General features: G+C 40.4%; 1 protein-coding gene across 1 annotated transcript; it reads left to right on the forward strand.

The window, feature by feature from the left end:
• Nucleotides 1-915: 915 nt before the first annotated feature.
• On the forward strand, nt 916-26,190 carry pigk (phosphatidylinositol glycan anchor biosynthesis, class K). Its single transcript, XM_028428355.1, has 11 exons — nt 916-1,043; nt 1,222-1,275; nt 1,372-1,463; nt 2,025-2,160; nt 2,809-2,920; nt 3,566-3,662; nt 4,581-4,698; nt 5,538-5,648; nt 7,317-7,489; nt 14,221-14,296; nt 24,567-26,190. The coding sequence occupies exons 1-11, from the start codon at nt 978-980 to the stop codon at nt 24,681-24,683; spliced, it is 1,152 nt and encodes a 383-aa protein (XP_028284156.1). The 5' UTR covers nt 916-977; the 3' UTR covers nt 24,684-26,190.
• The last annotated feature ends 1,112 nt before the right edge of the window (nt 26,191-27,302 follow it).

Consider the following 27,302-nt stretch of genomic DNA (forward strand, 5'->3'; position numbering starts at 1 on the left):
AAATGTCATATTTAAAAATGAATTGCTGCATATTGCAAACAAGAACATGCAACAACATCATTTCAACTGGACTCGAGGATCCTTGATTTAAACTCTTGCCTCCTTGTCTTAAACAGTTGCCTCGATTTAAACTCTTGGAAATGACTCTGACCTGGATGAATGAGAGCATCCACAGATATATGCAACAACATCAAAACACAGTGGGACACCATAATAAAGCCTTTTCTGTCTTTACGTATGAAACAGAAAACAGAACTATGAGAGGTGACCTTGCAGGGTAATGAACACACGGTAAAAACAACATTTCCTTTTTACATACACCACTTGTGTATTTGTTGTCATTATTTACAGTCCTGGCTTTCCTGATTGTTAATCATTAATCATTAAATCAACTTCAACTCTCAATCTGTCCATGCCATGATAAGCTACACATTACATACACAAGCTGCACCATCTGATAACCACACAGAGCTGCTCAGCCTCAGCAATTGTAACAATTTAGTCTTTCCCACAACTTCTGCAAGACATACATGTACGTTCCAAGCAAAGATGGTGACACATAATTTCAAAAAGTCTGGTGGTATAACAGTATGGTTGAGCTTAATATTATTACTACAATCAATATGTGACATATTTGCATATATGTTATGTATAATTCTTTGATTACTACTGATTTCTTTGCACAAGCCTCAAGCAGTTAAGAGGTGTTGATATACAGAGCTAGACCCCCCAATATTGATCTACTGTTTCAAGTACATTAATTTAAGGTGTGACATTAAAATGTGTACTGCGTTTTATGATCTTCAAATAGTGAGCATTTACTACCGCGCAGCCTTGAAATGTGACCCTGGCGTATAATGTGGTTTATCGATGATTTAATGTGGCTTTTATTTTGAAATGCGTCCTACCGGAAACACTTGCTAGGTGGAGTCACCGGCTTTCACTTCCTGGATGTCAACTGCTAACAGAGCTGCACAATGAAAAAGCTCAAATTGTTAATTTTATTCGCTACATACTTATTAGCAGACAGCGTCAACATCGAGGTGAGCACATGTTTTTTAGGCAGTGATAAAAATAACATCACTTTGTCCGCTTTTTAATGTATTTTTTAGCGGAAACGCTGTTCTCGTGTTAGCTGTCATGCTAGCTTCCTGATCGTATCAACTAAAATAAAGATAAAAACACAAACATTTGTTCATTTTTCTGTCTCTTGTTTCTCAGGACAGCGCAGGACAGTTCTTTAGCAGCGGTCATACGAACAACTGGGCTGTTCTGGTGAGTTGTGTAGATCTCACATCCCTGCAAATAGCATGCTAATTTATCCTCTGCATTACTGATGTGCCTTTGTGCTTATTTTGGTGTCATGCACAGGTGTGTACATCCAGATTCTGGTTTAACTACCGACATGTGGCAAATACTCTGTCTGTGTACAGAAGTGTTAAGAGGCTGGGCATCCCTGACAGGTAATAATCCTCAGTATGTCAGAGGTAAATGTAAGTATTGATTGAGAATCTATTATTATTAGGTATTGGTGCTAACAGTGTTACATTGAGTGACATGGTTGATTGAACAGCTGTTTATACATATTGTATGCAAATATTTCTGTTAGTTTGAAAAACAAGATGTGTTTTTGTTTTATATAAATGATAATAAAATACATTTATTTGTCGTCATTGATGATTGTGACAGCTTTTTGATCCCTGTCCACCACTGAAAGAGTTAAAAAGCAACAGCAAACTTGGCTAAATACAAAGTTGTATGATGTATACAAGACAAGGTCTGTAGCAGCAGTGCTAATGTGGCAAATCACAGAATTACTGTAATGTACACATAACCTGTTATATAATGAGAAAGTTTCACTTGCCTCTGGTGGTATTGTTCGGTGGTCACATACAGCAAGACTCAGACTCAGAGAAAGACACTGAAAATGACTTGTCCTTTGTTTATGAGATGAAAGAAAACACACTGTCAAGCCTATGGTGCTTGAATATATGTCATGACAATTCTGTTTTTGTTTTTATCAGCCACATAGTTCTGATGCTGGCTGATGACATGGCGTGTAACCATAGAAACCCCAAACCTGCAACCGTGTTCAGCCACAAGAACATGGAGCTGAATGTATATGGTGACGATGTGGAGGTGGATTACCGAGGGTATGAGGTATGTGTTCATCCGACTATGGCAGCTCAATGCTAACTGCAATATGTAAAACTGCTGTTCATAGCAAATATTAGGTTACAGCTTTAGTACTAGTTAAAATAGCTTTAGACATGGACATTATATGCATAAATGTTTATATAAATATTTAGATTCTTTCTTTACCATTAAAGATATACGTTACTATGCTGAGTGCCTGTATATTGCTGCGGTAACAGTGAAATTTCCCAGCTTCTATTCTATTCTATTCTATTCTATACAAGTGTAGCAAGAAATTAAGATGGTCCAGCATTTCCTCATTGTGTTGATCGGGGTTTGTTATGAGCTCCTGTACTCTACCAGTTCTTAATACAGTTTGCATTTGACTGAATTGGTTTACATTGATTTGTGCGCTGATTCACACATGTCAACAGTCCATGTTTGCCATGGTGCCACAATCAAGTGTGACAAAAGCTGATTATAATGATGAACGAAGGAAAGAAAAAAACATTATGACCTATCAGTGCTAACAGTTTAATTATAAGATTAGTCACAAATATTAGTATTATTTAGACCCTTTTGACAAAATGTTGTGTAGTTTGGTACAGTTGGTTGAAATGATCAGAGATCTAGATTGAAAATGAACTCAGATTCTTATTATGTGTGTTTCAGGTGACCGTGGAAAATTTCCTGCGGGTACTGACTGGACGGCTACCCCCCAGCACTCCACGCTCCAAACGCCTACTCTCTGATGACCGAAGCAACATCCTCATCTACCTGACAGGTGCAGTTTTACTGACTTTCATTGTGCACGCTCAGAGACTTTAGTTTTATGTGTTGAAGATGTGGGAAGATCAGGTCCAGGAAGTTATTTAGCCAGCAAAGCACTAATTGCATCTTATATCGTCATTTTGCAAATGATAGCCTCGGCAGTAGCCGCTCTCATTAGATACATAACAGCTATTGTGTGAAACGGCACCTCTGCTCATTTTTCTTAAAGGTTAATGTTTAATTTAATTAAAGTTAATTAACTTTAATGAGGGTAACAGAGGTGGCCTTTGTGTCTCCTTGTCACAAGGAAATGTCTCTTGCATGGCTTCACAAAGACAGACCTCTGTGTGTTGGCACTAAATTGTATTTTTATATATTGTCGCAGTTGGTAATGATAAGCTTTTGTTTTGTCTCCAAAATTTTTAATAGTTCAAAATTACATATAATTCTCAGTATAAAACAATAGATAGAAGGAGCACAGAAGTTATTTAGGTCCATTTTTATCCAGTTATTTTTTCATATCCTTTCAGAGTTCCCCACATTATGAATACTTCTGCCTGCACTTTTCAAGTATCTTATAATTTTATATTCTGTGTCATATTTTTGCATAATTAATCAAAGATGAATTAATTATTAATAGCGTGTGCTTGTTTAACAGGCCATGGTGGGAATGGCTTTCTGAAGTTCCAGGACTCAGAGGAGATTAGTAATGTGGAGCTGGCTGACGCTTTTGAGCAGATGTGGCAGAAAAGAAGGTAAATAAATGATTAAATGACTGATGGGGCATCGCAAACGACATCAGGTATTGTCATTCTCATATTTCACGTCGACAGCCTGTCTTTCCCTTGAGGGCCAATTAGCTGTGCAGCATGTCAACAAACATTTAATGACATGAAACCTAGCAACCTATTAATATGAATATCCTAAACAAGAGGTTTTCATATGCAGACTATTACCTCACTATACAGGAGCATAGTGTTTGGATTCTCTCTTCGTTGACACCTCTACAACAATGAGAACTTACTATTTTACATATACTGTTATAGGAAGAATGACTGTGTCTTCCTGTAAATGGGGTTAAAAGGATTTTTAAACAAATGTTTTTTGTTTAATTTGTAATTTATGAGACGCTAGCCCCTTTCAGCTGTGTAGAGTGCCCCCATTGTCCTCCAAACCAGTCATCACCTACAGAGAGTGTCTGGGTTACTGTCAGGCTCCAGGCTGCTGGATAAAAGCTTAGTGACGCCAGCTTTGAAGCTGATGTGATAATTGCAGGCTTGAGCTGCCAAATTACAGCCACTAGCGAGACTTTTCTACGTTTCCTCATCATCTCCGAACACCTCGATTCAGTCAACTGAATAAAAAATAGTCTTGGCATGTTTGCATAAACAGGAAAAAAAGAGTTGTAGTGAAATTTGTGTTAATGGAGGATGGAGGGAAGGGAGGGAAGGGAGGGAGGGAGGGGGAGTCTGAGTCTGTGTGCGTGGGAGTGTTGAAGGGGCTGAATGGAGCTGTTGGTTTTTCTTGGTCACCATGGTGACTGCTGTATGAGAGATGGTTCGAAGGTTTGTGTGATACCAGTTTATTAGAACAAATGGACGCCTGTTATGCCAGCTGTGTATTCTCTCATCAGTGTTATTTGATAATGTGTGTGTGTGTGTTTGTGTGTCTAGGTACAATGAGCTGCTTTTCATCATTGACACCTGTCAGGGCGCCTCCATGTATGAGAGATTTTACTCTCCAAACCTCATGGCCCTGGCCAGCAGTCAAGTTGGTGAAGACTCCCTGTCGGTGAGTTATCTTCCCTCATGTGCAAGAAATAAACTAAAGAATCCTCCATCAGATTGTCCGTCAGTTTTTCAGAACAGCTGTGTGGCTCGCTAGACAGTTGAAAAAAAATGTAATACCAGTCAGGGCTGATCTTCAAATTTTATCAATTAATCTTTATTCTATAATTATATACTTATTAAAATTACAAGAAAAGCTGCAAAACATGCCTAAAATATATCTAAATAAAGAACATCTGGTCTTAAACTATACTGCATTTTTACATTTTTTTACTGGAGTCGTTCCAGATGGCTGGACATATGCTAATGCCCCTTTAGAACAACTGTACAGTATTATGTGAACTATTTGCTAGCAATAAACTACCCCTCAGTTATTGCAAGCGTGCAAGTTTGCCATGCTGCACACACATCCACACCTCCCATAAAAATGAAACCTGACGTGTATCTGACATCTGTTTGTTCTCCACGTCATTTGTCATTACACACTTCACAGTTTAATGGGTGACTGTAGAGTGCCGTAGTTTAAAGCAGAGCTGCCTAAATACTTACTCATTAATTAGTGTTGATGCTTTTAATTCCATTGTGGTAACATCCCTTTAATAAATATAGGACACTTGACTTTGAAGTCATTTTGTAGCCTCAGTTTTCATTAATTTTCCCTAATACAGTATTTTTACACTGCACCATAGCTGCCTTTAAAGCAGACAGACATATTGTTGTGATGATCTCTCTGTGAGTAAAGAACCAGGGCTGTTGGATTGTTCAGATGATGGACTCTAAAATCTTTTTTTTAATATTTATTATATTTATTATACATTTTATTTTGGTCTTGTCTTATTCCAGCACCAGCCTGATTTGGCCATAGGAGTCCATTTGATGGATCGTTACACCTTCTACCTGCTGGAGTTCCTGGAAGACATCCACCCTGCAAGCAAAACCAACATGAATGATCTGGTGAGGATGTTGTCTGTGTGGTCAGTGCTTTACATCATTGTTTAGTCAGAAAAATCTTTATCCAAATCCTAAGACGTCTTCTTTTCCCCCTACAATCAAAGGCTTGAAATAAACAGTAGTGTTACATTTATTTACATCTTTTTCTACCAACTCGAGCAGCTTAGGGTTAAATGTCTTGCCCGAGGACAAATTGGCAAGCAGACCAAATTATGGTTAATGGACCCACCACCTGAGCCACTAATCAATGATATAAAATCAACAGTAAAAAGCACTTTACCTCAGTATAATGTTTCCCTGTAATTATGTCAAAATGAGAGCTACAAAGTCTGATTTGTGTTTAACAAACACAAAGAAGAACACTTCACTTCGGTTGTCACATATTTTTGACACTGCCTCCTTGTGGCACAAACATGGACACAACAGCTGCACTCACTGTCTCTGTTGTTTCATCGTAAGCCAATTATTTTAGGTCTTCTGGCTGAGAGAAACTTTTTTATTTACTTTTTAATTTTCTAAAATGATCAAAAACACAAATTTTAAATGTATTAGCAGATATAAATACTGTTACTGCAGAAGGTGAATACAACAACAACAACAAAGAGACATTTCCCAGAGACATTTTTTGTGCACATTTAAAGCACCTCCTGTAGTAATGTAGTGTCTCTCCTGCACTACCCTCCTATCAGAATATCTGATAGTATTTAGCGGTTGCTGGCCTCTGACACATGAGATGACAGAGGCCACTCCTCTCCTGCGTCACTCAGTCAATGTGCTGTGACTCATGCGTATTGTGTTTTCTTATTTTCTTGTTTTTGTAGATGCACTCTTTGTTCTTGCACTGTTTCATGGAATTAGGGATCAATACTATGGATTTCCTAGGCGAGAAGTTTTTTTTTTTTTAATCCGGTCTGCAAAGCCTTGTCCTTTGATAAGGCAGAAATTGGGTCCACCTTTCCTGCAAAATCCTTTAGCAGCTGTGCATGTTTTTCAAATCCTGTTCTGCTGAGAGAGATAAAGTTCCCCTCAGTTTTAATGATTTTATATTACTTTTCAAATAGGAAGCCTAGTCGAACAAGACACTGATGAATCACATACTTAAGAGGATTAACCCACAAGTGTTAACGCAACAAGCACTGAAAGATTTGTAACTGAAAATGACATGCACAAATGCCAGTCCAATTTCCTCACAGTGTCACATATTTTAACACCTCCCACTGCAGCTGTATGCTTGGAGCAGCTGGGTACTTGTTGAATTTGGAAGAAGAAATGTCAATTATTTATCATAAAGCACATAATAAAAGACTTATACCATGTAACGACAGCACCTTGGTTTCATATCAACAGTATTATCCCCAATCTTCTAGGTGCTTTTCACAGCAGTATGAAGCCTTGCACCTCTACAGCATGATTATGTTGAGAAGTAACAGACATATTTTTCAGTTATAAATGCATAAATGGATTTCTTTGCTCTTACAATAATTGAAATAAACTTGAATCAATACATACAGCTTTTTGGCAAAAGGGGACCTTTTCCTTTTTTGCAGCCTACACTACATCACCGCTTCATAACTTTCTTTACTTTTGGATTTTAATGAAGAGTTTGGTGTGGCAGAATGAAAACATATTGGCAGTAACTTTCTAATGTAATGTCTGTCTAAATTTCCTCAGTTCAAAGTATGTCCAAAGAGTCAGTGTGTGTCGACTCCGGGCCATCGTACTGACCTGTTCTTGAGGGATCCAGGGAGTGTTCTCATCACAGACTTCTTTGGCAGTGTCCGCAAAGTCGAGATCACCATGGAAGCCATCAGCTTGACCGACCCCATCAAGCAGATGGAAGAGAAGTAAGCTCAAGCTTTTTCTTATTTATGTGAAACTGTTTAAATACTAGAGTGGTAGTTTTACCATTAGAGTTGCATTTTTGCACTTTCTACACTTTCTGTGGGAAGCGCCTATGGACTAAAAACTCACCAGATTTTTGTCACGTAACTGTTGGCTGCAGGTGAGTGGAGTATGAATTTATAGTTGTGCTAAAAAGTTGAGAGTTCTGTTTTTTAGCAGAACAATTTTGGGCAATCTTTTAAGGTAATAATATATATATAAAAAAACATTGGGGAGTTCAAAGTCTGAGTATTCTTCCTTTGTGCTACAATGCAATAAAAGCAGCAGGGCTGGATAGAATTCATGTGACATTTAAATTCTAATAGTTTGTAAGTGCTATTTGACGGCCTAGATTGAAGAAAAAAAACAACCTTAATTTAGGTCAGCCTGTCTGTTTTAATTGAAGTGCTTAAGGCCAAATTCTCATACTTTGATTTCTGTTTAGAACATTTCACATCAGTGGTATTGATTTCTCTACTAATGATGTGTAGAGTGTTTCTGGGAGAGTAAACCTCTAAGTGGAAATCACTCTGACCACCCTGCGGGTAATTTTAGAAAGGTTGACCATTCAGGAGATTATCTGAGGAAATAATGCAGCTAATTTCATGGCATTTTCTTATTTTTAAGACTTAGAATCATATTCTGTATTCTACAATAAGCTTGTCACTATGACATCCTTAATGATGCTATATTATTATCAATGGCGCTCCCCTGTGGTAAATTGCATGCCCACAGAGGCAGTTTAGTGTGTTCTCATGTTGTTGTAATGAATGTCTTTGGCCACTAGATGGCTGTAGACAGCCGGTAATGTACTTTTCCAGCACCAGGTAACATATTATTTGCTTTCTTCTAATAAGAAATTCTAATCCTATAATAAGCACAGGCATCAGGATTTTGGGCAAAAATGCTAACACTGCTCCTGATGTAACAGAAATTAAAACTTTATTCCTGATTGTTCTCCTCCCATGTTTATTAATTTCATTAAGGCGGGTTTTAATTGAACCTGTGGGAGTTATTAAAGAATCTAATACGGTTGGCTGCTAATTGGTAATTAGAGGCAATTGCAATACCAATTTCAGTCATTTGCTGTTTTGGCCTCAGGCTACTTAGTCATTGCACACAATTTCCCCTATTACTTTAATATTGATTAGGACCAACACATTAAGCCCGCAGATCTTCCATACAACACAGAGACAGAACCACCAGTGTTACTGAACATTGGCCTTATTCAGTCCGAGAGAGAGATGGAGATTTATCTGCTTTTCTGATGTAAGAAACTCGCAATCCCCTGATTCATGATGCTTAACAGAGCAAAGTTTACTAATGCACCAAAAACACAAGCAATGTTGTTTATCTATTACTCTCGCCAAAGTTAAATCGGAGTGCTTCCTGTAGCCTTATTCAGACTCTTTTCATTATTACAGGGAGAGTATTTGCCTGCGCAGCCATGAGAAATTGCAAACTGTACCACATGAAAGTATTCTGTAGGAAACTGTGACCTCATTACTGTAGTGCTTGGCAGATAATGTAAAGTAACCTTTAACACCTCTATGAAAGGAAAAGCTGGAGCTTTCAAGGCGGTGTCAGTGTAAAATTCTTCATGTGATGATGGTTACACGGGTGGAAGTCTCACAAATTTAAATTTAGTTTATGCACAGACCTGATACTAGATTCCTGCTTTGTGTTATTTTCCTTTTTAAATGCAGCAGAGTTTAAAAGTCTAAAAGAAAATGCCAATTGAATCAAATTGAAACCTTGATTGAACCAAATTAAATATATTTTGTTTTTCTTTCTTGTCAGCTCCATATTAGGAAACAATATAGACATACATTCCTTGCAGTTACAGGCCATATAATAGAGGCGATTTGTCCTGTGAGCTTTTTGTCAATCAAAAAAATAATGACAGTGGGCATATGGTGAGGCTTTATATTTCACCTCTGACTCACACCACTCCTGACTCACAGTGCTAAATCGAATGCTGTGTGAAAGGTGAGGCGGGGCGTTGGAACATGCCACTCTGTGCAGCCCTGCCATGCCGTCCACTCAGTCAATACGAAGAAAAGCAGGCATAAAAGGAGATCTTTAAAGCAGCATTAAAAGTCTTAAAAGAGTCTCCATGTGAAATGAGCCGACGTCTTCTATGTGAGAATTAGCCGCCTTTCTTTGTCCATAATGGTGGTGGCTGTAGTGGTTAGATGAGAAAGTGAAGAGCAAATGGCAGTTTCAGCTAATCTTTTTCACATGAATTTGTTATTTGGGAAATGAATCAGCGGATTATTAGCAATAAAAATCCATCTTTAGTTGGAGAATTACATCAATAAAACCTTCCTTCCATAAGAGATATCAATCAATCTCTTTTGTCGCTTTTGTCTCCAAATTTAGCACTGCGGCTCCCTTGCCAACGTGTCTTTATGTTCATCTCATAAAGCAATCACTGAGAGATGACAGAAACAGGATCTGTATGAGACCTGGGTCCAGATGCTGCCACTGAAGTTAAATCATTGTTTAAACCCTGAAAATGGGTTGTGGTGATCTCTGCATTTTCCCACAGAGAGAAGATCACAGATGTCCTCTGAAGCAAGCTGTTATTAAATATAGTGCTGCTTTAATCCACTTTTGTCAGCTTGTGTGGCCACTCAGACAAGCGGATGAGGACATTTAGAGAAGATGGCTACAAGTAATCGTGACGGTTTCTTCCTCATTTACAGGCTTGCCCTCGCCCTCTCGCCTGTTTCTAAACATTCCTTTCCCCTCAGAACAGGCTCTTTCATTACATCAATGGCACTTGATAGAGAGGACGTTTTAATGGATCCCCCTCAATCTGCTCATTATACATAGGCTTAGCAGAGTAATGACATTGTTTAGTCACTTACTCCAAGGCCTAGGTGGTTGTTGGCCGTAACACATCCCACAGAGAATAATCACAAATTATACCATTAAGTAAAGTAAACTTAATATAATTTGTGACCTGCAGCTGTGGAGTTTCCAAAAACCGCCTGAAGTAGAACTTAAATGGAAGTTTGTTTGACCTGAAGATGGCAGCTGGAGACAGCAGTGATACCGGAGCTGGAGGAGTGCAAGGATGAGGAGCTGCTAGTGCATTAAAATCAGCTAAGTGGATTGAAAAATCCTCTCCAAAAAAATCTCTTTATGGGGGGAAAAAAAGTGGAAAGAGGTTTGAATTGAATTAGAGATCATTTCTTGTGTTGAAAGTATGAGAGGGAGGGGCACCGCGGTGAGACGCTGGTGGCGTGTTTCTAAAGCTTGGAGCACACATACTGTAGAGGACTCAGCGGGAGATCGTCTCCCTGCTTGCCAACTCGTCCTGTTTTCTCCTGTCTGTCAGAACAACTTCTGCCCTGCTGCACCGACATACTGAGGAGAGAGTGCCTCAAAGAAATGGAGCCACATAGAAAAGGCATAAAGAAGGAAGGCCAAGAGAGCAAAAGTAACTCGGAGTGAAGGAAAAGGCAAAGAGAAGAAGAATGGGGTGTTTCACTCAGCAAGTGGTTGGAGGAGAGTCATGATGGCTCACAGGGGGATACTGCCCACTTTGTCAGCAGCTACCTGACCTGAACTTTCTTTGAAAGACAGATACTCAGCTGAGCCTCCACTCAGCGGTGACCTTTAGGTGGAACTTTTGTGTGCGACTCGATCAGACCAAGAGTCTTTTACATACAGGCACAAACACTTAAAAGCGTTTTGCATGGTAAAAGTGGAATGTTAGTAGGGTTTGACAAGTGCTTGTTTCCTTGCTTTTATTTATTTTTTGCTATATACAATTGTTTTAAGGCTCTTTCGGTGTTTTTAAAAGTAGACTGCTGCTTGTGACAGTATAACAGGACACACAAGGTGAATAATAAGAACACAATAGTTAAGAGTATAAAAGGTGAAATAAGCATTCTTGATCAGTTTCTTCTGTGACAGCAGAGCTATCATTCAAATGGGTTTTGGACTTCTTCCAGAAAAGCATTGACGATGGACCAAGTTTTCCTAAAATCCTCAAGTTTGTCCTTCAGAATGAGTTGATTTGTTCAAAGTGGAGGACTAATTTACTTAATGCTGTGCTGAAGAGGCCTTTCTATTATAATTCATCACCTTGGGTTGAATACATCCCTGATTAAATCAACTGAAGTTTCCTGCATTTATGTTGGCAGGTGAAGAGATAAGTCACATAAATCTATTCACAGAACAGATTAACCTTGAGGAAAAAAAAAAAAATCTTACAGTAAATTGGTAAAAGTATCGAAATATTTGAAGACACAATAGCACTGTATTGACTGTAGCTTCAATAAGTAGACATTCCTCTCCAAAGCTGATTGTAGCATTAATGCAAAAGCATGCTGGAGCATAAACTAAGGACGATTTAGGGCCAGAAGTGAAATGTATTTGATCATCTTTGGTTTTTAAGCTACAATGAAGAGCAGTAATTAGTCAACTCAGATTAGACGGGGCTAAAGGTGGAATAGCAGACAACCAGTACAGAAGTATAGGCTTGCTGTAAAAACAAGAAGAGGCTGATGAAGCAGTAATCAAGGTGTGAAGAAGTGGATAGTCTTTAACAGACAGGGATGATGTTGGGAAGTAATTTAAAAGTCTGTGCTGACTTGAAGGCTCCACAGACTCTATGGTGTTGTTATGGCCATCAGTTCCCACAGAGAAACCAAACGGTGTGAACAATATGTCTGCTTCTCATTTGTTGTTACACTTGAGGATGTAAATCTTTAAAGTAAACGGGTCACACATACCTTAAGTGAGAAGGTTTGTTTGGCCTATTTTTAGATGTGGTTGTTGCCTCGCTGCGTTTGTAGCAGCAGGATAGTTTGTTAGAGGCTGACTCAACTACACAGGAGAGAATAGCTGGATCCATACTTGTACATTTACTAATATCCCTCTATTTTATGATACATAGTGGCTCTGAGCAGGCTGCTGGACCTGAGCTAATTGAAGCTGCATTTGTTGAATGTCCTACACATAAACAGGGTTTGATTGGGGTCAGAGTATGACTTTGAAAAGTGAGAGGCCTTTGCTGACCTTGGATGTAAGAATACTCGCTTCATTAGAAAATAGAAGATTAATAGCATTTTTACTGGAATGTGTGCTGATAAGCAAACAATAATGTGTTAGTTTAGATCACACACCTCTCAAAGTTTGTTCACTGTTGTTTGCCTTTTTAAAATGTGTATCTAAAAATATCAAGCCTACCGCACTGTGAGCAATGACATTTGAGCCCCCATAGTGTAAGCATGTTCTTCAAATTAAAATCTGAAGCAGATAGGGGTAGTTCAGTTCACATTTGAATCAATACAGCTGCTTGTATTGGTGCTTTTTTGTGGTGGTTGTTGTTGTCGTCGTCTTCTATTATCTATTAATACTGCTGCAGTATGACTTAAGGACAACCGCCACAGCTGGACTTAGTCCTCAACAGTCACTTAAAGTGGCCTAATTCAGTCAACTGGCAGGAAATTTTTCGTGCAGTTAGTAGCTGCTGAAAGTTTGACAACACTTATAAAAACATGTTAAGCTAACGTCAACCAGGACAGAAAAAACTGCAGCAATTAACAAGTAATTTAATTATCTGTCGATGTCAATGAAGTTGTCAATGCATCTCCTAAAGTTCCCTGGTCCATGGAGGATTCATCTTTGCTGCTAATTTATTTTAGATACACCTGCTATGAGTTTGTCTCTGAGAAGTTTTGTATCCACAGTTGTGATTGGTTCTGCTGCTATGTTGCTGCCCTTTATTGTTTGGGGTGATGTAACACAGCCTGTTAAAGGCTGGACTGTTCCTCTACCCCGGCAGCAGATGTAGTCACAGTGTTGCAAAAGAGAACCCAGCACCAAAGACCATCAGATACCAGACACCGACCACTTTTCTTTGTGCTGTTGCTACCTGAACCAAATTCTCCAGGTTTTGTGGATTTGTGTCACTCAATTTGTTTTGTTACTTCCATGTGTTTTCTTTTGTGTCCAAACTGGTAAACAGCAAACAAGAGAAGCACAGTGAGAGCGCAGTGGGGGGGGTTTAAATGTTATATGAATGAGATAACACAACAAGCTGATGTTTGGTGTGTACTGTGCAGCATCAGTAACAAACAAATATGAAAAACCCTGTGTGAGTATTGAGGTTGACTCCCACTAACTCTCATCGATTGCTGCATTGATGTTCACCCGAGTTTTAGAAAAACTAGTGCAGAGTACACTGTGGACAGAAAGAGGGGGGAGTTCTCCTAACACTTCTAAAATTGCTTCTGTAAAAAAAAAAAGAAAAGGATAGGATAGATTCTAGTTATAAATTATGTTTTGCTTTTCCGTTGTCTTGACCTGCTGAGTTGGATAATGATACCGGCGATCCATTCTGATCACATCCTTTTGTAATCAAGATGATTTTGACCCGCTGATGGTTTCTCAAGATGATTTTTATTAATTCATCTTGAAGAAATATGGGCTCATTTGCAACAAATTGCACATCATATTATTGACTCAGCTCTGAAATTATATGCCAATCACACACCTAGGCTGCCCACACACTGCCAACAGACACAGAGAAGGCTGTTTCTCTTCCTGACAGCTTCTCTTCATCCCTGAATAATGGTGTCCCACATAACAGAAGCATAATATTTCCAGAGTGCAATTTGCCTTTCTTGGGTAAGTGTTAAAAAGGGGCTGCTTTTGTGCTTGTTGTGTCTTTCAGTAATGTGAATGGGGAGGTGCAAACAGAGGTGTACTCATACGTGGACCAGCTGCCAGTGTCTGAGATCATCCATCAGGTGAGAGACACACACACACACACATAACCAGGGTCGTCTTAGGACACATGAGCAGGTTGATACAATCCAGTGTTCTATTTTTACTGTTTGTCATCTGTTATGACTTTCTGTAGGCGTCCATTTATTCAGTGTGGTTTTTTTTTTAAATTTTATTTGAAGTGAGTCCACGCTCATCCTTAATTTGGACTCGGAACAAAAAGTTATGTGCCACATCCACCAACAGATGCCTTTGTGCCGTTTCCATGGTGACACAGTTCTAAGTGTGAAATGGAACTGCCTCCTGGTCTCGGCATGGAGGGGCCACCGTGAAATCCAGCAGAATAGATAGGCAGGATTGTGGCAAAGAATTGTGGATTCACCTCATTCCCAAATGGATTGTTGGCTTTCAGTCGGGTCGACCTTCACAAATGAACACCTCTTCCTCCTCGGTCCACCTTTTAGAACATGTGCTCTGCATTCAAAATAGCCACTCTTAGGTCCTGTATCACTCTTGTAAGATTTTCCATTAAAAGCCTATTAAAAAATACAGTTTGGAACATCCACTTTAAATTGTGCGCCAGAGAAGTAAAAGAGACACATTAATCTTTGCCACAGTAGACATCATTGGTGGTGCTCGTGCGTAAAAGAGAGAGAATGCACGTGTATAAATGTTAGCGTGATGCTTAATCTGTAGTTTTGAGTTGTTGCATTAGGTCATAGATGATTTGGATACTTGTTTTTTTAAGCAAGCTGGAGGTAGTATTTATGCTGGCCTTTTGTGTGGCTGTGTTTAATCCCTGTACATGTACACAGGATATTTCATAATCATAAATTCTGGGTTAGCTAAAAAGCATTTTTTCCTGATTAAATCTATCAACATGTGATTATATTTGGGTTGTCTACCTCTCATAGTTTAACAGTCTGCAGCTCGGTGTGTTTATTTATACCAGGCTGCACAATATCACCATAAAAATAGACCAGAAACTAACTGCTTTTTCCCTATTTAGTTTAGCTGCATCTTCAAACAGCCTGTTCAGGCTAGGACTGTTGTGTCTCAGGTATTAATGATGAATGTTGTTTTCACTGAAAAGACTCTTCTCTCCTCTCTTCATTAGACTTCATTAGCCTTAGCTATCTCCTCCCGGCTCTGACTGCCTAGGCAGCAGTGGGTCCTCTTTTTCCCTTATAATCATTGTATTAAGTGAGCAAACATTCAGCGTCAGAGTAAGCAATTAACATTATTTACTTGTGCAAGCAGTCGAGCATAACAATCGATTATGGAGGGAGCAAAATAAAAAAAAAATGCACAGATGGGATGAAAAATATACTCAGACAGCCTGCCCAAGTTTCTTTTAACTGTTCTGGTGAACACGGTGAAAAACATCAGATACTCCTAATATTCAGTTCCATCAGATAACGAATGGAAATCAGATGAAAATGAGGAGGGTAACAAATTGAAAGGAAGATGCAGTGATACTAATGCTGTTCCATTTTGGAACAAGATTTAATTTTTTTTTTTTTGGATGATAAAAGTGGTGGTTTTACAGTTTTAAGTCAATGACAGGTCGTTTGGCATACCAAGCTGAGGTCTCCATTAGCTGTGCTCCATTAGACATATCTGAGCATATAATATTGTTGCTAACTATTGTTAGCATTCAAGAATTACATCTCCTGTACAGTAAGTCTTAGTCATAGGCATGCTGTGTGGATTTAATGGGATGTCATCTTGCAATGCCTCCAAGTGATTCTGACTTCAAATTAAAACAAAGGCTGATATATTTATAATAGTTTGATTGAGCTCTCGCTTTAAACGTTTCAGCACACACTGAGTAATTTTTCTATTGCTGAACTTGTGCCAAAAGTTACATTTTGATTTTGAAAGCAGAGTAAAGGGTCAGACCAGCTGTGAGGTGTTAGAATAGTTTGGACTATAGTAGAGCTGGAGCTTCTGATGTATGTTTCGACAGTGATGTTTGTCTCCTTTACTGACAGACACCAAACTGTGTTAATAGTAGAGGTCAAATCCAGCTGAACAGAGTAAGAGGTTTAAAACAAAAAACAACCAAAAAAAAAAACCTTTTGTGTTCCACTGCTAAAAATCATGGCTGGCGGGCATTAACTTCAATGTGAACAAAGGAGTCACAGGCAGTCGGTCTGCAGAAATTAAGCTGACCACAGCACTGAGCCCCGTCAGACACTTATTGAGTGTCGTGATGGAAAACAGGAGGGGTCTTCACAGCCATTGGCACTCTGGGAAATTGGCTGAAGGCGAAAAGCGTGGCAAACACTTGCTGGTGTTAGATCTGCTGCCTGCTGCTAACATACGCCCAATATTCTACTTCTGCTTCTATGTGTTGAGAATTACAGTCAGACTATTGAGAACTTCACACACAGACAAACTCCATTAGGCCTCTGCTTTCTGTTCGTGGCTCATTCTTCTGCATCTTTTTACCCCCTCAGCTCTCTTTTTATCTTTTTTTACATGTTCTTCAGTCTTAATCACATTTTTTTTTCGCCACCCCATCCCGCTCTTCCATTTTCTAAATGCATCCACACGTACAACACACAAACACTCTCGTCAACCCAATGACCCCTGGCAGAGATTTCGATTATCGGCTAGCAACTCCTGCTGGGTTGAAGATGGGAGTCTTGACAGACTGAGTCATCTGTCTCGCCTTCTCCAGACTCCATCTGCACTGCAGCAGAATGACCAATGTCCATCAAGCCTATTGACAGCTCCTTTTTCTGATTAGCTGTCATAGAGTGTGCAGCATTCTCTGAAATATCTTTGTTTTCATGCGGCTGTGTGGCAGCGCCCTTTTGTTGTCGCTGATCAAATGCACTCGCCTGAAGAACTAGATGAGATTGAGTCTTATAAGAATTGATGTTTAAAATGTTCCCAAGTGGCTGATTTCAGTTGTGCCACCAACAAAAAAACAAATCTTTGCACTGTGTTTTTCTTCTAAGAAAACCATTTTTCTATTTGCTCGTAATCCAGGCGACGACTTGTAAATAGAAAAGTCATCAGGGTGACTGACAGTGGCTATACAAGGCGATGCTGTATGCTTTCTGTGTACAAACCTCTCCTCATTGTGAGTGTGGGTTTGTGTATGTGAGCAGTTGATTAATGCGCTGTCACAGTTGGCAGTTGTCTCAGTAGTGGTGACAGGGTGAGTCCCCTCATCCTGCCACCTTCTCTTTTTAACTTCACACATCTCATCTCGTTGCCAGAGCCTAATCACAATATATTCAGTCTGGAAATAACTAGAATGAGCTGGAGCTCTCTTTCTATTTTTTTTTTTATTCTCTTGTGTATTGTAATTTTTTCCCCCCTCATCCCTTGCTGCTGCGAGTCCTGGTCTCTGGCGTCAAATTGTTATTTGTTCTTTTGCCAGCTTGATGCCACCCCATATGGCTCCAGAGAATTGAAAATGGAAACAGTGAAAATTAATGCTTCGCCTCCCTTCCATCCCTCGCCAAATCCTCCTACCCTCAGTAAGGCTGTAACAATCACACTTTTCAAAAAGTGGATGTTGGGATTATGTGGATCACAGGCCGAACCCACTGCAACATTCTTTATCAGTTTAATCAAATATCATTTGGAATTTGCTTTGATTCTCAGTAATCATGAATAATATCCGCATGAAAAACAAAACATGCTCTATGAGAGAATGATACAGCTTCAACTTTGACTGTCTCACTCACACTCGTCGAGGGCTTAAATGTCAAGGCAATACAGTGGAGTGTTCTGGCAGTGCACAGCAGTGGCTGTTCCTTCATCCAGCTCTGCACAACATAAATTTGCTGCAGCTTTGACCTTGGAGTGCCAGTGTTTGGCAGGGCGTTTCAGACCTCCCTCTAGGACCATTAGCATCCTGCATGGCCATGTTAATTAGCTCCAATCAATCAGATGGGTAGCCGTTAATTGATTTTACTGGTGAATTGAATACTCAACACAATGCGTGTGTAATGGAGGCAGGCTGCTGGATTGTCGGTCCCTGTCCTTGGCGGTAGGATGTGAATGCTTCCATCAGTGAAGGTCACAGAAAAACTTACCACTTTTCTGCTTCTCTCTCTGATTTATCTGCTGTGTCATTCATGTAATGCACTTTCACTTACACAAAAAACTGAGGAGAGATTGGAGCAGAAACTTCCAACTTCTTAAATGAAGTGTTAAAGACGTTATAAAATTGATGACATTTTTTTGATAAATAAGTTTATTCTGGTTGCTTCCTCTCAAATGTGAGGATTTGCTGCTTTGTTGAGTAATCATGGCCTTTAAACAAAAAAAAAAGGCTGCAGTGTTTTTTTTTCACATTTTAGACAAGAACTATCCCAGTGAATTGGCCAGGCTACTTAAAAATAGACATACTCTGACTTTTGGGATGTTAGTCCTGAGTTCACACCTGACACAGAAGTGCCACAAAGCTCTCTGTGTGGCTACCTGCTTCCCTTCAGCACCAGTGTTAGCCAGAAAGGCTGCCCTGCCCTAACCAGCTCACACACTGCAGCAACAATTTGGCATGTTGTACTTTTGTTGTGGTGCCCTTATCAAACCTGACTGTAAATAATGTATTATTTATAACATAAATTATCTAATTGTCATTAAAGATAACATATGCATCCTATACTTATTTAAAGTTTAGCTTAAAGTTTATCATCTACTCTTCCACATAAAGGTGTGATTTAGCCTGTTACTTGTCAGTTGCTTCTAAACTGGAAGCGACTGCGACACAGATGCATGTCCAGAAGTGGACACAGGTGCAAAGAGCAGAGGAGCAGAACTACTTGTCGTGTCACCTGTGCCAATAAATCTGATGTAAACAACCAAGCAGCTGCTTGCACAAGAATTGACACATTGCTGCACCTCTTAAACTGAGGTGCCTTAACTACTAGTGTAATATTCTTTGTGTTGATGTTTTAAGGAAGAATCATTTCCACTTAAAGGCCTGACAAATTCAATGTATTCTAGATTAAAAATGTAATAACTTAATATATTTTTGTCTTTCCTCTCACTTTACGTTGCTCTTTTTTCTTATAATATCTCTCTCCTCTCTTTCTTCTTGACATATGCTCCTCTTTCTGCCGGCTGTGCTGACGTTGCTTCCTGCCACAGTCGATCCATCTCCTTTTGCTCTTCTTTACCCAGGGGGCTGCTGCCCACACACAGACATGCACACACACACACACATGCACATCCACAAAGATTCACAGGCACGCACACCTCTGCCTACCATTGTCACTGAGGTCAACTGCCCCTGACGGCCACACACTCACAGTCGTCTCTGATGATCGTCCCTGCTCGGGCTCTGCTCCTCTCCTCGTCTCGCTGCCGGCCACTTTGTCACCACGGCTGCGGCCGAAAGTGTCCAAACTCACATTTTGTTCCATAATGCAGACCTGATGCTTGTTGGGAAATGAGAGCAGGCAAAAAAAGGCAGATCAGTATTTATTCAATGATGATGTCAACGTCTCAGTGAGGGAGATCGGTGTTGTCAGAGCTCTCTGTCCATTTGACTGAAAAACATGGAGGATGACAACTCAAGCATGCTGGCAAATTTAATTGGAATTTTTGTGGAGAAGCTTCTGTTTGAATGCAACTAGAAGAGGCAGTTTCAAATCAACCAGCGTTCAAAACTGTGAGAAATCAGCTCACACTCTCATAAGCGAATCAAAGACTGCGATAAACCTTCATTAATACTCTTTACAATGAAGTACTTAGAAGTACTTCTAAAAAGGTCTGTTCATACAGACATAAAGGGCATGTCTTATTCAGTCTAAGATGAAAGTTAAGTTGCTCTGCTGGTTTGTTGGTGATTAAAGTACAGTATCGAGCTGTAGGTTGTTATTGTGGCAGCGCTGAGATCTCTACTCACTGTGCAGCGACATACTGTACATGCTGGTTGTGATTACATGTGTAAAATGTGTGCATTCCACTATAGACACTGTATGTGTTTTCACATAGACACGAGTTGTGGGTAAGGGGTTGGACACTCCTGCCTCACTCAGACTGAGTGGGAAAACAACTAGAAACATGGGTTTCTTGAAGTAGGAGAACTGTGATACCAGGGGTGAACCAGATGATTATCTGCTTAGTTTAAAGGCAGTTGGACTCGAAAGTGATCCTCAAACCTTACAGAAGAAGCAGTAGTCAGCGAGCGCTGAGATGTTGCTGGGAATCTAGTTTTTCTGACATTTATACGTACCTGATGTTGACGCTGAGGGGAAAAAAAAAACAGGAAGCAAAGCCTGAAGGCTACAAAAACCTTGAAACTAAATAAACATGGCAAGTAGTCAGGGTGTAGGAGATGAACACACTGTTGCTAGTAATGAATAAGGCTGTGGCAAAACAGTGGCAGTTTTTTAACAATTGCTGATAAATAAAAGATGCTAGAAGTCATCAACAGAACATTTAACCAAAGTCATGTCAGGCACATTGGACTGAGGTTTCAGCTGCTGTGTTCCAGTTGTTTATGAAAATGACAGCAGTCTGTTTGCTTCTTTTCTCTTTAGATTTCAGCAGTCTGTGCAACAATGTCACTGACTCCTTGTTGAATCTATTTGTACAGTCGGTCACACAACAGCTCTTCCCCTATTTTCATTATGTTTTGATTTTTTTTGTGGAGTTTTCAACACAACTACTGAGTGCACTCAGTAGGTGTAACCACAGTGACCTCTGCATCCCTTTGTGTGTGATGTGCCTCTGTTATACCCTCTGTAATGCATTGTTTATCTGCTTTGTCCAGCCAAACGTCTGTAACTTGATTTTTAAGCTGTAAAATGTGTTAAAATTCAGCGCTGGCCTTGTGTTTGCAGTGATGAAAGCAGTGAGATGTGAAGTCCTGTCTCATCGACTTACAAACTACAGTACTACGTTTTAGTGCTTGACAAGCCTTAAAAAATGATGAATCCATTACTCAAACTAGTCCTCCTGGATCACTTCTCATCTCATCACTGGTACCTGTGCTTTCTTAAAGCTACAAAATTCAAGGTTACAAAGTCAATGGCTGAATACAAAACGTTCCGACTTAACAGTTTGGACCACAACATGTTTTTCTTTCACACACTTAAACAACAGTGTGTGAAGCTGATGAGAAAATGGGTTTTCAGGGCCTTTAATGCAGGGCTATTTTTGGACTAAACACCCACTTCTATGTCTGGCAGTCTGATTGTCAGACAAATAAAATGAGAATCTGCCTTTTGTCTGCGATGTTTCCTCTGGTTCTGTCATTCTCTGACAAAAGCACCTTTGATTCTGATGTAAAAAACATGCCTTTATAGTTTGGGCTTTATCGTCTCAGTGAAGTAAATCTGAGCTCTTGGTTTGTCAGACGCTGTTCTTCTAGTGCCAGGCATGAACTGAATACAGGCAGAATATGCCTGCTAATATCTGTTGTGTGACTGCTGCTTTTAATAAGTAGTTCTTTGCCTTGGACCACCGGCCCTGACTCTGTTCAACACTTGAGTGTTGGGTCTGACGTGGGCTGCAAACGCCTCGCTGTCTCTGCTTTAGCATTCTGGATAGCAGCGGAGCTTTATTGATTTGACTTGATTGAGCTGTTAAATAAATTTGGAGTCAGATGTAATCCAATTTTACTGCTGTCCTCGGTCTTTCTACATTAGAAATTGGCAGCGTCGTCACGTAACCTGGAGTTTGGATGGAAGCGACAGCCTTGAGAAGACAGTACACTGCACACGGGGGTTGCACAGAGGCACAAATACACAGCCACGCAGACACACTTCCTGAAATTAACTTTTCGCCTCACTTACCAAGAGCTGTTAAACTAATAAGAAATTAGAATAATGTTCACCAGGCAAACCAATTAATATTCATTATTCTAAGAAACGTGTTCTCATGCCTGTTCTATGCAGTGTGTGTGTGTGTGTGTGTGTGTTTTAAAGGCTCCCATGTATTATTCCGAGGGTCAAGTTCATCATCACCCTTTGTTCACAATGCTGAGATAAGACTGCTTTGTGCAGCAGGGGCACTACACTCCGCCATTGAAAAGACAAGTTTGAGACTGCTGATTTTATACAGTCTCAGCCAGTGTTGGAGGTTTTTAGCAGCCAAAGACTGCTTAGTGGGAGGTAATATCAGACCCTGCACATATTCAACACACGCTTCAGTGCCACCCTCTCATTTCTATATCACAGCAGAGGGTTCTACATATGCCAATTCAGCAGTCCTCGCTTCTTATATAAGGCAAATCCTGCTAAATATAAGATTCTCTATGCATGCACTCGCAGATGAAAGGCAGCAGAGCTCCTGTTCTGTTACTTGCCTTCTGTTCAGAGCAATTTAGAACAAACAGTCTTGTCCGCCAACCTAACCCTTTTACCTGAACCTGCTGCTACATATAAGCTGCATTCATATTGCCTCAGGATCCAACAGTGCAAAGGCCCAAGACATAATAATTATTATTCAAAATTCCTCCACAGAAAAAAAACTTAACTGCTAATTTAAAGGTTTCATTCACAAACGTACCAAACTTTTTTTATGGCTCAGAAGCGCCCCCTAGACTCACTATTCCCCACTAATAATCATAGCACCTAGTGGCTGCAGGAAATTAGGAAGTATAGTTTTTCTACTGCTTTCATATCATGGGACTGCAAGCTATGTTGAAGTATAGTAATAAAAGCACCACCTATGATGCCTAGATTTGAACCATATTACTCTGCAGTGCCACCTAGAATGAGAACCATTCTAGCAGCAGTCTATATTTGACTTTTATGCACAAACATTTGTATCATACAAGGTTATTGTTTTGTAACTTATCAAAACAAAAACCAGCAGTTGCACATTTCTGCACAGTAAAGGACTTCCCTCTCAGACATGGGTTAATTGCGGCTGGCCTTATTGATCTGTTGAAGGTGACAGCATTCCATCATTCAGACAGGGACCCCTTTTCCTTTTGACTGACCTCCTGAGAGGTTGTGTAAAGAAGATGATTTCTTGAGAAGAGTGCAAAGCCTGGACACCTGCAGTCTCTCCTTTATTAAAGAGCAGGACTGAGCAGGTCGTCAGTAGTCTGCTGATGCCTGGACTTCTTTCTTGGTTGTAATGTTGTGCGTGTCTCTCCATTAATGTGGCTGCATGCTGCTCAGACTTATGCCATGTTGAAAGTGATGCTTTAATGTTACCACTAGTAGCTCAGGGTGCTCATTCGGACATCAAGCAGTCACGTTAAGATGCCATCAGATTAATAGAAAGGAGTGTCAAATATGAACAGCTGCTAATTTGACTGATTATTTGTTTTAAAAATAGACATAGATGTTTGACTGATGTTATGTTTGGTTCAAGGAGCTGCATTGTTATCTTTTTGTATCCAGTTTGGTGATAATTATTCATCCAAACTGAGCCTTGTGCCCTATAGCGGATAAGTTTAAAGCTTCCTTTGGCTGTGAGGTTGTGGGTAATAATGACTCTGGACCGGGCTTTCACACCGGTTTCTAATCCTCCTGGACCTGTCAGTCTGCTGTCAGACTGGCTCCAGCCTCTGCTGCAGTGTGTGTGCCAAGTCAATGCGGATGTGCTTCAGTGGGGTGTAGATGCCCACTGAGCACTGTGGTTGCAGCCAGACACAGCACACCTAAGTACTTGTGCAGCAGCTTTACAGTACTGTACATCGCCCCGCTGTTGTGTGTACAATTTGCGGCTCAGCTAGACTTGGAGCACTCGCTGTGTGTTCATCCTCTTTGCCAAGTTTTGAGGTTTTGGCTTTGGGGGTACGCCTTGTCTGACTGGTGATTTCCTGACTGGATAATGGCAGCTTGTATAGCGAGGGATAACAGAAATCTCTTAAGTGCATCCTCACAGCCGTTCTATAGCTTTGTCGCCAACAGAGGAGTTAGGATGATTTTTTAGAGGTTAAATCTCATCTCTCCGCAGAATATTGCCGCCGCATTAGCATATAAATGTGCTCCTTGTGAGATGCATGTTTAATACGAGAGATTTAAAAGTATAATCATACACAAAGTGATGATGTGGCAGTGAATGGGACAAACACAAGACAGGGGAGGTGTACTGATGACCCGCTCTACCCGCTTTTTTTGTGCGACCCTTTGTGTTTGTGTATGTGCGACAGCAGATAGTGTACATAAAGTGTGTGAGGAGATAAGTGCAGGCGTGATGCTGCGCCTGCCTGCCTGTGTGAATGACAGAACAATCAGCGGTGGCCTCAACAGGAGAAATATACACACTATTACTAACCTGCAATCTCACCCCCGCTCCCCCTCTGCTTCTTCCCTCCCACCCCCATATCCACCTCACCTTTCCTCGCCCCCCCATCAGAAACCAAAGCAGAAAGACTGGCATCCTCCTGATGGCTTCATCCTGGGCCTGTGGACTTTAATCCTCATGGTGTTTTTCAAGGTGTACGGCATCAGGCATCTCAAACACATCTTCTGAGGCCTCCGTCTTTACACCGCTGGATATCGGGCGACGTCAAGCTGTTGGCCAGGAGTTTTTACTGAAGGAACATTAGAGGCAAGTTTCACTTTGTGACAGGCTTCTATTACTGAAAATGGAAAGAAGATGTATGTAACCACTGCTGCTTGGCCAGAAATAGTGTAATATTCTCTGTGCCTTTTTTTTTTTTAACTTTGGGATGGTTGCTTTCTACTGATAGATGAACATTTGTGTTGAATTTCAAATGTTTTTATGAGAAGGGGACGATGGAAGTCAGGATTCATAAAGCCATTTTAATGCTCTAGGTGTTTTTCCATGACAGGAATGGCTCCCTCCTCTGCCCTTTAAGATCCATCAGGCTTAGAACTGACTATGGTGTTAAGGAAAAGCAAGGTGTGCACATCCTTATCGGTCAGTTTTTAACTTTTTCTTTTTCCTGGGTCAGGCTGCACTAAAACAGCATGTTCGCTCCCGCAGAGGAGAAACTTATATGTATTCTGTTTCACAAGGACTTCCAACATCATTTATTTTTTTGTGTGTGTCTAATGTTCTATTTTGTCAAGCCATTCCACAATTGCGTTGATTTGGTTAAAAATGCACTGAACTGAGTCTACAGATAAGAATTTAATTTATTTTTGAGAGCGTGCTGCTCTGCATATTTCAGCAGCAGCCCTTTTTGTTTAAGTGCTACTCAGAGTGTCTACTCGGTCAGAAAAAGAAAGTGTGGGATGAGGGCAGGCTGATTGGATGTGAGTGGGCTGTGGAGAGATTACTATTTAATGTCTCCCCTGTCCATATACATTACACCTCTTGACCGTCATATCACACTTGTGAAGGATAACAATCGCACATAATCCCATCTTGCATGATGGACCCATCCACTTTCTCATTCACTAAATTGCCCTCTCTGTGGAAACATCCATTAGCTCCCCAGCCGTGTACTCCGCTGATTGTATTCAGGGTGATGGACAGCTATTTCCTCGGCCATTCTACGTCTCGTGCTACAGCAGCGATAAGTGAGTGATAACCTAGTAAGCCGCCGGCTGCCCCAAATGAATCTCCTCTATGCCGGGACATGTTTTCCCCTTGTTTTTTTTCCCTCCCCCATTCTGACTTTGTGTAACCACTCTGCATTAGGTATGTTGTTGTGTGAGTGGGGTGGTGACTGATGCCCAGAGCATTATGGATTGATCTGGCAACAGTTTTATCTTTGCTCCTTGGTGCGAGGACCCGCCCATCAGCTGCCCGCTGCCACGCTCCCTCATGGCATCAAGTGGAAAATAGATGGAGCTGCAAATGAAACCGTATGTTGGAAAGCAGCTGCTGCGTCAGCCACTGTGTACCTTTTCTTATACATTATTTATGCAACACTTATTTTTTTTCTTCCCTTTTCCCATCCTGTTTCTTATTTCCTGTAATCTTATTCCTCCTACTTCCTTTCAGCATGTTTAATTTCCTCAATTGTAGGATTTTGATGCCCTGATTAAAGATGAAACACTGAATCAAATGAATAAATTTACATCTTTAACTGCCCGATTTGTTTCTTTTTTTTTTTTAATATATTGAGCGTCCTCAATTACTTGCTAATAGTGTAACGGAGTAAGACTATTTAAAGACACTGGATCTGCTTTTACTGATCCAAACCTTGAAGGTATGCCTGGCAGAGCTGATAGTCTAAGCTTATTTATACCACAAAGACTTCCTTGAAATCGGTGCCGCTGGAGTTGACTTAAACTCCTGCTCTGTTGTCTTATTGGAAATGTTTCAAACACGCCAGGGAAGGCTTTTAAAATGCGGGTTTCTTTCTTATAGTGTTGTTTTTCAAAAGACACAGGTCTCCATATACGATCAATGTGCACCGGGCTGACAATAAAAATTAAAGTCAGGGTACCTCAGGTGGGTTTGTTCGATCTTAAACCCACTTCAACATGGACTCCACTACCTGTGTACCTCTTGTCCCCTACTTCACCACTCACAGATGGAATTGAATTTACTCAGCCTTTCAGCTTGGTGCTCCACTCCTCGGTCACTATGGTTTCACTATGCTAATAAAGATCAGTGTCTCTTTCTTCACACCTGGCTCAGTGGGAAGAGACCAGTGACAGGACGGACAGATTCCAGGCTAAGAGTAAAGGGCAGGATACTTCCAGTGTCTCACACACTGTCAGTAGTCACCCAGCACACGTACACACACACACATATGCTTGTCGTCTTCAGATGAGGAGCAGTGTCGACATTAGCCCCACGTGGCAGCCTGCTAAATTTAATGATTTACGCACAAGCGCACACACGCTGTTTGGAGACGCCTGACAAGTTGTCCAATTTCCATGGAAACTCTGGATTTCCAGCTGCTTGCCTGTCAGTGAGCCTTTGTAATGTCAATCATTTCCAAGAATGATAATAGTAATTTTAGCAGTCGCAGGTTTTCATTCTCATCCACATAAATCACACTCAGCGGTGCTCGCTTACTGTACCTCTGAATTTAAATGTGTCTTTCTTAAACTTCGTGCAAAGAAAGGACAAATTCTCACTCTAAAATGTAGGAAATGTAGGAAGCACATTCTCCTATGTCTTTTTTTTCATCCAGTCTGCTTTACACCAAGAATAAATTCAAAAAAA

This window comes from Parambassis ranga, chromosome 17, assembly GCF_900634625.1.
Source record: "Parambassis ranga chromosome 17, fParRan2.1, whole genome shotgun sequence".
Taxonomy (NCBI): domain Eukaryota; kingdom Metazoa; phylum Chordata; class Actinopteri; family Ambassidae; genus Parambassis; species Parambassis ranga.

Excerpts from the sequence above, each read along its gene's own strand:
- pigk (XM_028428355.1), top strand. The coding sequence starts at position 978 with ATGAAAAAGCTCAAATTGTTAATTTTATTCGCTACATACTTATTAGCA. Across the intron at positions 2,161-2,808 it reads TGGATTACCGAGGGTATGAG|GTGACCGTGGAAAATTTCCT; the intron begins GTATGTGTTCAT and ends TGTGTGTTTCAG. Across the intron at positions 5,649-7,316 it reads AAACCAACATGAATGATCTG|TTCAAAGTATGTCCAAAGAG; the intron begins GTGAGGATGTTG and ends AAATTTCCTCAG.